The sequence below is a fragment of the Montipora foliosa genome, chromosome 3 (genome assembly GCF_036669935.1).
Source record: "Montipora foliosa isolate CH-2021 chromosome 3, ASM3666993v2, whole genome shotgun sequence".
Lineage (NCBI taxonomy): Eukaryota > Metazoa > Cnidaria > Anthozoa > Scleractinia > Acroporidae > Montipora > Montipora foliosa.
In genome coordinates, this window is record NC_090871.1 from 28,210,790 (window position 1) to 28,220,598 (window position 9,809).

A 9,809-nucleotide genomic window follows, 5' to 3' on the forward strand; every position below is an offset into this window, starting at 1 on the left:
TTGCATTCTATGAACTGCTCGGATTGAGACAATCCATTCATAGAAGCAGCATTGATTTGAAGTGTGGGTTATTAAAATAATAATAATAGTAATAATAATAATAATAATAGTAATCAGTTTATCCACTCCTTTCATAGTTAGAACTAAATTACGTGTACAGTGTTAGCAAATTCAACGTACATTCTACATACAACTTCTGGTATAATGTACATGTAAATCTAAATATAACTATCAAAATGCATTATTATTATTATTATTATTATTATTATTATTATTTAATAAAAGTGCTTGCGTGCTAAGGCTTATTTGTAAGTTACAAACCAATCAAGATGCAGCATAGTTGTGGTGGGCCAGTCATTTATGGCACTTCCGTGGCGTAAGTTGTACCCATGAGTCACGCCAGGTCGCTGTGCCATCAAACTCGCAAGGACTTCCGAATCCTTAAAATTCTTGTAGGCAGCATATCGACTCTGGGTGAGAGTAGCCACCTAGCACATCCTCATACAAGCTCTCAGGATATACTCTTCTAAGTACTATTAGTTCAGAAAGATACGTCAGGATATTGGCCCAAATGGGAGAAGCATATTCTAAAATGGAATAAATGGCGCTGCAGTAAACCTTAACGAAGTCCTCCCTTAAAACTGCTGATTTTTTAAGTATGTAACGAACGATAGTTAAAGCTGGCTTTATACGTACCCTCATTGAAAATGGGAAGATTATTGGCAATCCCTCTGCTATTGCAAACATTTTCAACACTTTTTTGTTAATGTGGGTAAAAACAGTGGGAACGGCATTCCTCCAAGTAACTGCTCTCGTGCCTCTTTTCTGAAGGGAAAGAGTCGATATTCCTTTCCCCTGTTACATCAAATGAAGATGAGGATTTCATATCTCAAATGGATAATAGCAAATCTATCAGGCCATTTAGTATCCCAATCTGTTTGTTAAAATACTCAAGACTCCTATTGCTCCTCTGCTTTCATCCTTGATAAATCCTTCCTCTGTGCCACTTTCCCTGATAATCTTAAACTAGAAAAGGTTACTCCTGACCAGTCTTTAAGAAAAGGCTCTAGATAAGACAATGATAATTACAGACCTACATCTGTCTTATCTATATTTAGCAAGATCTTTGAAAAAGCTATGTATAAGCGCCTTTACAGTTATCTTAAATGCCGTTGCATTCTCTACCCACTTCAGTTTGGTTTTAGGCAGAAGTGCTCAACTACTCATGCACTTTTAAGCATCACTGAATCAATTCATTACTCCGGTCAGGATTATGACATTTTCTGAACCCGCATTGCATTTAGAACCCTTGCTCAAATCCCTAAATCTTTTAAATTTTTGTGATATAATCCGTTTTGAAATTATTTCTTTTGTTTATCAGTGGTTTCATAAATTAACTTCATCTCGTTTTGCTGATTATTTTAAGCCAATATCTTCTGTCTATTCATATTATACACGTCAATTAAATAATGATGACCTGTTTATAAACCAAGAACAGACCAAACAATATCATGGTATTTGTTTCTCTTAAGTTTATTTTTCTGGCGTTAAACTTTGGAATTCATTACCTCTTGATGTAAAGCAAATTACTCCTTTTTCTAGATTCCATCAAAACATTAAGAACTCTGTGATTGACAGGTATTATAGCAATGATATTGATACTTAATTAGCAGAATTGTATAAATAATCATATTGTTGTATCTGTACGCATGGTATAATCACAATAACAAGATCAAATGAATGTAGGTAGCTCTAAATGCTGGAGGTTAGCTGTGACTGTCTGTTTTTGATTAGTTTGCAAGTGATGGGATGTTTCTGTAGATTCATATTTTCATAGATTTGATTCTTAAGTAGTTTATGTTAATATGTTCAACAAGTTTAATGTCAGTAGTTAGTACAAGAAGTAGTACTTTTTAAACAGAAATTATTATTTAACTCGATCTGTTCCTGTTGCTCATAATATAATTGATCTGGGGCACCTACTTGATTAGTTTACTAACTATTTAGGTGTCCCAAACTCTACACTGTAATGAGATTAAAAAGCTTATTGTTTGTTCCTTTCCTATGTACTTTTTCTCTTTTATTTTTCGTATAGGAAATGTAAATTATTCTGATTATACAGTTATACTGTTGTACAGTGTGTGTATTGTATTCATTATTTTGTTAATTAAAAGCAATATTGTAAAATTATCCTTACTTTAGGTACATGATATTCTGTGTGAGCTACATAAAGATTGACTTGACTTGCCTTGCCTAGAAGTGATCCTCCCACTTACCTAGACAATTTAGTAACTGTCTCGCATTGACATCTAAAAATTTAGACAATTTCAATGGGATTCGAACCCATGACCTCTGCATTGCCGGTGCAATGCTATCAACTGAGCTATGAGGTCAATTTTTTGGGCTTATGTGTTCCCATGAAAGGACTTCAATCAATGCGAGAATCAGTGTGGATTATAGCAGAAAGCTAGAAGTGATCCTCGCACTTATCTTGAAAATTTGAATTTGCACTTTAAGAATTGAATGTTGAAGTGACAAGTGTTTTTTGGTTTTAAAAACTTTCACTGAGGACAAGGTAAATCGCAATTAAATTTTATGCATTATTTTTAGATTATACGCTGTTTATAATCCTTAGTCTGCAACTGATACCCTAGTCCACATCTCATACCGTAGTATTGTATACTCAGTCCGTAATCCATATCCCTCATTTTAACCTTTGTGTGTGTTTTATACACACTCCGCTTTCCGTATCCCGCAATCCATGTTTTCTGCACACGATTATTTAATTTTCATTAAATTGAAATTAAATTTCACTTTCATTGAATTGAATTTGAATTTCTTTGAATTGAATTTGAATTTCATTGAATTGAATTTGACATTTGAATTTCATTAAACCTCGGTATTGAATATTTCTTCAATTGGCTTGCCATACTAAAATGTATTTCTATGTGATTAGCTCTGTGGGCACAAGTAGGTAAAAGAGTTAATTCTAACAATAATTAAATGTCTCACTTTGTTATGGGTTTCTTGGTTAATTTGCAAGCTTGCAAATTAGTGTGCTTGCATTTGAGATTCAAGCTTAATATTTCATACAATTTGTCTTTAGTCCTTTCCTTGTTTTTTATTTTATACTAGTGAGCTCAATTTTTCTAGCAATTTGTCTGCTAAGTCCTTGCTGTGTCTTTTAATACTGCTTTTCAATTGCAATCACAGGATATTTACGGTAGAGTCCTTAAGACCCATTGGGAGAGAGACTAACATCAGACGATTTTACTTCGTCCATTAGGGGCGTTCTAGGGTGTTTGAGGTGTCGGTGGGTTAAGGGAATGACACAACTGTTGCTGACAATGAATAATGATAATCATAATAATAATAATAATAATAATAATAATAATCATAATCATAATCATGATCATAATCATAATAATGATTTTACTTACGAGTCTAACATATTTACTGGTTGCCCCCGCAGTTTACAATATCGCCCTCAAATCAACTGAAATCAAACCAATCAAATCATAGGGTGGTTTTTGAGCAGAGGACAAAACCAGAATACCTAGAGAAAAACCTCTCAAAGCTTAGTATACACGTAGAACCAACAAATTCAACCCTCTTATGACGCCGAGTCCAGGAATTGAACCTGGGCCACATTGGTGTTAGGTGAGTGTTCTCACTACTACGCAATCCCTGCTCATGTTATCATAAAATATTAATTACTGAAAATACCTTGTAAAGGTACATACATTTAGACATGTGATTGAACAGTAATGGAAGGGTTTCCATTAAGACACTCATGTAAGTGGTGAATCAACAGCATAACAGTAGCTTTTATTAATTTTGTCACTCAGCAAACATTGTATTTGTAGAATTCAGAACTTATATATCGGACACATGCCTGACTCAAATAATGATGAAAAACTCATGCAGGTCAAGAAAAGCTTTTTTGTTTTAAATATACTGTAAAAGGAAGGAGGTGTAGACGGTTCTAGAAATCTCTGTATCCATAAAGTGAAGGGGTAGTGTCATACAGTCGGTCACTAGGGAACTAAAAGGCTGCTTTCTGTTAATAAAAAAAGTTGCTTCCCTTTTCTTCACATTTTGAAAGTGTTTCTTGATTACTGTACTAGCGGAGTTTATGGCTTCATTTCAAGCAGAAGGTTGTTAAGTTCAAGGTTCAAGGTTTTCTTTTTCAATAACAGTCTCCCAATACTACATGTAACTTTATAATCTTGAGAGAGCTTTGTCAAGGGAAAAGAAACATGCATCGCTCAATCACCTAAGAATGCAGCATCCATTCATATCTATTAACACACAACTGATTTAGCTCACAGCATTGTAGTTTCAGGCTTTTTGACTTTCAAACTGAAACTGGTGTACGCTGCATTTACATGTACTGTATTCTTAATGGAGTACATCGTTCACATCATTCCCGCCTAGATCCATCTCTCAGGGGCGTACAGGTCAGTTTTGAATGCAGGTAATGGCAGCTTATAAAACCCAAAAACTGAACTCAAAGTAAAAAACATTTGGGCCAAAACTTTACCTCCAAATTTTGCTTGTACAGTAGTGAGACTTGAAGTAGTGGCATTAAATAGGCAATGACAGAGATGTAAAGGAAACTGTATCTAAAGAAAGTTTTTTTTTTCATTTTCTTTCACTGTCAATTACAAAATTGGTGGAATTGGTAGCCTGAGGAATTCAGGGTCATTTTGTACTTTGCTGTGGAAACCCATTCTAAAATCACTACATCTCCTTCCTTAAAAAATGAGTACTTATTCCAAATGTAAATTTTTAATAATTTAATAAAATGCCTCTTGATATACTATCATCATTACCTTGTTTTCTTTGACAAGAAATCGATTCCTTAATCTCTAAAAGGTTTTCATTTTTTTACAGTGCACCATTGGTAACAAACATGTTACACTGATAATATTATTTTCTTTTGTTTGTATGTTATTTTTAGTGAATGCCATGATCGATCCAAGGAACTTACCCCATGCCAGAGTTTTCCTTGCACGAATGTCACCCAGTGAACTTCCACTTAATGCGCTAAAGCAGTACCACAATTATGCTGCAAAGAGGAAAAGCAGTGTCCCTGTAATAAGACAGACCAAAGAAGCAGATGATGCTGGTATGTCTGGCGATCATCCTCCAGTTCATTTCTCTCTTGAGTTAACAAAAGGTGCCAATAAACATACAGTGAATTCAAAGGACACATCCAAAGAGTCAACTTTTAGTTGCACAACTTCCTCAAAGTTACGTATGGGTAACTTGCGTGTTCCACTGATTCCACTCAGCAGTGCTGCTTACATTCCTCATCATCCTGAGAACAATTCATTTGTTACACAAGTACATGTAAATCATGTGTCTGATGAAGAAAATGGGTTGTCTGGTGACAAAGACATCAGTGTTACTGCAGATTCTAATGGGAGCCAAAGTGCAAACTATTCATGTGACAGAATAGGTGAGGTAGACACCACACCTGGGTATGTGCGTTCAAGCAGAACAAACTCTGTGTCATCAACAACATCAAGCCATTCAAGAAGTATTTCTAAGGGGAAGGAACAAATTCCTTCAGTGCGCCTTACTCCTATTGTGTTATTCGATCCACTGGGACGTCTCTTAAAACCACTAAATAGCTGCAAGTCCAAGAATGATGAAGGATTAAATAAAACAACAACAAGTAAATCCACGGTTTTAGGGAAGAGCAGGAGAAACTCTTCTTACTATTTGAGAAATAAAGTGGTGAGTAACTTCACACATGCACTTAACTTGGTCTTGATGCAAGAAACCCCAAAGGAGTCACCAGCCTTGAAGTCAGCACTGGCATAGCAAACCCCACCTTAAAATAGGCAGAAATTTCCTGTTTGCAACAATCAATAAAACGTATTTAATTTAAGCTCATTTTGTGCCAGATGTCGACTCTTATCTGCTCATAAAAAATGATTGAGTTAATAAAGCTACAGTGCAGAATGAGATGCATCTACCTTTCATGTTTTGATGATTGACAAAAACAGCCTTTAGCATTTTCTCACAAAAATAGTGCAAGATAAGGTACATGTAAATCTCTGTTTACAAGTAAAGCCTCCACTCAAGTGAGGGTTTTGTCCAATTTGAATTCTCTACTCATTACTGCTTATTAAGACCTGTTTTGGGTGTCATCTTACTTACTAAGCACTTAAAAGTTAATCACTGCTGGTATTTCCTGACAAGTGTGAAAATGGATGGATTATTCATACATAAGGAATTCTTGTAGCACATACTCCATGCATATGCAGTGGTTCATTTGCAAAAAAGCGTCCATTTCAACCTTAATCCTTAAACAAAACGCCTACTACTGTACTTTCTTCGTTCCGCATTCATACAGCAACATTTCTATCTCGTTTCAGAAAGCAACAGACTTTTCATATGAAGAAGTATCCATTACTTCATCATCAGCAGCATCTGATGTGTCTGAACCAAGTGCACCATCTGATGAAATCTCATCTGTTGGATTCTCTTCATCCAAAGACCTCGATATTTGTGGCTGTGAAGACCTCTGGCCTGATATTGCTAGTTATTCACCTCCAGAAAGCCCTGAGCAAAATAGAGAATTTATGGACCATGTGTTTCCCATGGGCACAGATAAATGTCAAATGAAGACAAAAGAACATGTTCATGTGAGTCTGCCTTTGAAAAGTGATTTAGTTGCCAGGTCCATGCAATCTGAAGTTAAAAGTCTCCCAGAGAATCATTGTGATCTTTTATCTCCTGAAATAAAGCTTCTGCCTTTGAAGGAAAGAGATCATAAGCAATGTGTAGAAAGATTGTCAGTTTCAAGTGTTAGTCCCCCAACTGGGAAATCTTTGTCCCACAAGGTAGAACCTGTTATCAAACTTGATGATGTTGGAAAGAAATTGAAACCCAGCGGGAATGGTGGTCTTGCTTTTGTTACTGGAAGGTGTACCAGCTCTGGTCGAAAGGTTTTATCAAACTATTCAGAGAAATCCCTAGCAAAGTCTGTCCTAAAGCAAATCACAGCTACAAAGGCAAAAAAGCGGAGGAAAAGGAAGAAATTTGCTAAAGGTTCTGCTTCTGCATCTGTTGCTGATAACAAGCATGGTGGGAAATCGGACATCAAACTTAAGAATCCTGTTGGCAGGATGAAAGCCAATGTGATGTCACGTTATGAAAATTTACAATTCAAGGAACTAAATACCATTTCAAGAATGTCCATGAGGTACAAAGTGGCTTTTACGAAATGGCCGTTCGTGTTTTCGGGAGCTTTGGACCTTATTAACCAAAGACTTGCGAATCAAAATGCTTTCTGGGATGCAATAAGATGTTAAAAAATATCTGGCAAAGGCATATATGAAAATACTGCAGAGAGTAATGTCCAACCTTCTGAATTAACCAGCAATCATGTATATAGAAATAGCTGTCATTTTAATGTTATTTGTTGGTTTGTTTGTTTTTATCTTAGTCAGTTCTTCTTGCCTGTTCAAAGTACAATATACTTTTCAGGTCATGATTATGCGAAAGACAGCTTATGTTAAGCAAAGTAACATCAAAATGATGCCTAGTTTGGAACAAGGTTTTCTTTTGTAGTCTTTGTAAGAGTCATATCTCTGGTCAAGGGGAAAATCTTGAAAACCAAATGGAGGCAACTTGCCAATGCTGTGAACTTAAAAGACAGGCTGTTTTCTTGTTACAGTGATATCACAACTAGTTACTGTTGCCTCGAAAAACCGACAACCTTTTGTTTTCCCACACTCCTTTTCAGAAACTGTGTGATTGGTCAGAGTAAACGCTGTGTAGAAAGCTATTTAAAAGGAACTTAAGCAATCATGAGAACAACAACATTGCAAATCGGCAAAACAATAGCTCTGCATGCTGTTCATGTCTGTGCCATTTGCAAAAATGACAATGTGAGATGATCAAAAGCAGCTGTTTTTGGATATACTCTTGGCAAATTGTCTCCCAAATTTTCCTGATTGCTTTCAACCATCTTTTTTCATCTTGAAGCTTTTGGAATCAATTATTATTTACCTATTTTAAATCCACGGGGTTTTGGGTCAATGCACAATTGTGGAAATTTTATGAAGGCTTCTTGTTATAAGTATTTTTTGCCACAAATGTGGGTCACACGTTGTGTTTTGCCACAAAAAGGGGTCCAAATTGTTGCCTGACTTGTCTTTGGTCCATCTTTGATTGAATTGTGAAAATCCATTAACATTAAGCAGCTGTCTTAAGGGGTCAACAGTTCCCTGTGTTAAACTTCTGAACTTTTTCTGTTTTTAATTTAAAGTTATGCATACTGGCATCCTCATTAATTTTTTTCCCCTTTAAAATGTCATTCTCGAAAAGTTATTTTACGTATGCATTTTAAAAACAATGTCAGTAATTTATTTCTCAGTCAAATTGTACATGTACATAATACTGTTATCATGACACAAATTGAAGGCGCAGTACAAGTTAATTAAAGTCCACTAAACGTCCAGTGTAGATCCTGTTGTGTTTTGAAGAGGTGTTTAAAATGAGAGTCTTCACATAAGCCATAACTCCAGCTGCTACAGGAAATGATGTTTATCATAACTCGGGTGGTTGAACATGTGTCTTTCCCAATTCAATTCAATAAGTCGCTACTCAAAACTATACTGAACAGAGACACAAGCTTCACATGTGTAAAGAGGGGAAATAAGTGATGCTAAAATTACAAATTTAATATTCAAATGTTTATGTCCTTATCCAGGCAAGTTGGTTATGATGACCCCTTTAACTTAGAATATTTACCCATTGTGGTGAGAAGAGCTCTTGTAGACCAGGTTGCAGTATGTATCTTCAAGTGAAGTCGATATCTTGAAATTAGCGTGGGTGGAGTATCCATGTCGAACAGAAGGTTTGCAGAAGTACATGTAATCATTCGGTCAAAGTACGGAGACCTGAGTCTTGACAGGTGACAGATGAGAGGACCCCACTTTGTACTCTCTAGTCATGTGATGTAATTGAAGAATGACCTACAAAGACACTCAACCCATGCTTGCCAGACCATTCTGGAAACGTTCTTTCTCACACGTGGAGAGGGATCTTAAGGGATGGAGGGTATTTCCATGATTAAGAAGGGCCTGGTGGTAGTCAAGGGATTTCACAAAGTGAACGCTCCTCCGAGATGGAAATATTAGAGTGTCTAAAATGGAAAGTGAGAGGTGACATGCTCCAAAAGGCAGCAACTCGCCCAGGACGAACTGGGCAGTGCGTATGGTTTTCTTCTTCATGCTGGTAATGTCGAGGAACCTCAAGACAGATCAAGACTATGCTTCTCTACCCCAATATACAGGGTGTTTCAAAAATTCCAATATTTTGTTCACTAATTCAGTAATTGCTATAACTACCTCTTGGAAATTAAGGAATGTTATTCCGTGCCGCTTTTACATCAGAATGGCCTCTTTTATTTTTTATGATATTTTCTAAGCAACGGAGCATAATAATGCACCAGCTCCTGAAGCCTGTCGAGAGTTTGAGATTTCATTGAGTTAGTACTTGGAGGGTAAGGTCTGGCCACTGGGTAAGGTGAGTAACTTCGTCAGACCACGACCCGTCATACCTCTCCACACCATCACCTTCGCACTTTGTTTCACCTGGTATGCCCGGGGGACATCGCACTCCTGAGAGCCCCATACGATGTGGTTTTTTGGATTCGGGTAATGACCTTGATACTTACAACACTCATCTGCAAATAAAAAGGTTCCCCCCCCCCCCCCCAATCCTAGCCTCTTGGAGTATTTCCTGGCAAATTTCAAACGAGGCCTTCTTTGCTTCTCACTTGACAG

At 36.6% G+C, this 9,809-nt stretch overlaps 1 protein-coding gene across 3 annotated transcripts in view; it reads left to right on the forward strand.

The window, feature by feature from the left end:
- The window catches only part of LOC137994703 (uncharacterized), a 29,362-nt gene extending 20,878 nt beyond the window's left edge, over positions 1–8,484 (forward strand). For 2 of the 3 annotated variants that reach the window (XM_068840305.1, XM_068840306.1), the window contains 2 exons: positions 4,964–5,745; positions 6,390–8,484. In XM_068840305.1, coding sequence (XP_068696406.1) covers positions 4,972–5,745; positions 6,390–7,328 — 1,713 coding nt within the window. In that variant the 5' untranslated portion in view covers positions 4,964–4,971 and the 3' untranslated portion in view covers positions 7,329–8,484. Of the gene's footprint in view, positions 1–3,522; positions 3,661–4,963; positions 5,746–6,389 lie in introns of all 3 variants that reach the window. The other variant, XM_068840307.1, reaches the window with a different exon arrangement.
- The last annotated feature ends 1,325 nt before the right edge of the window (positions 8,485–9,809 follow it).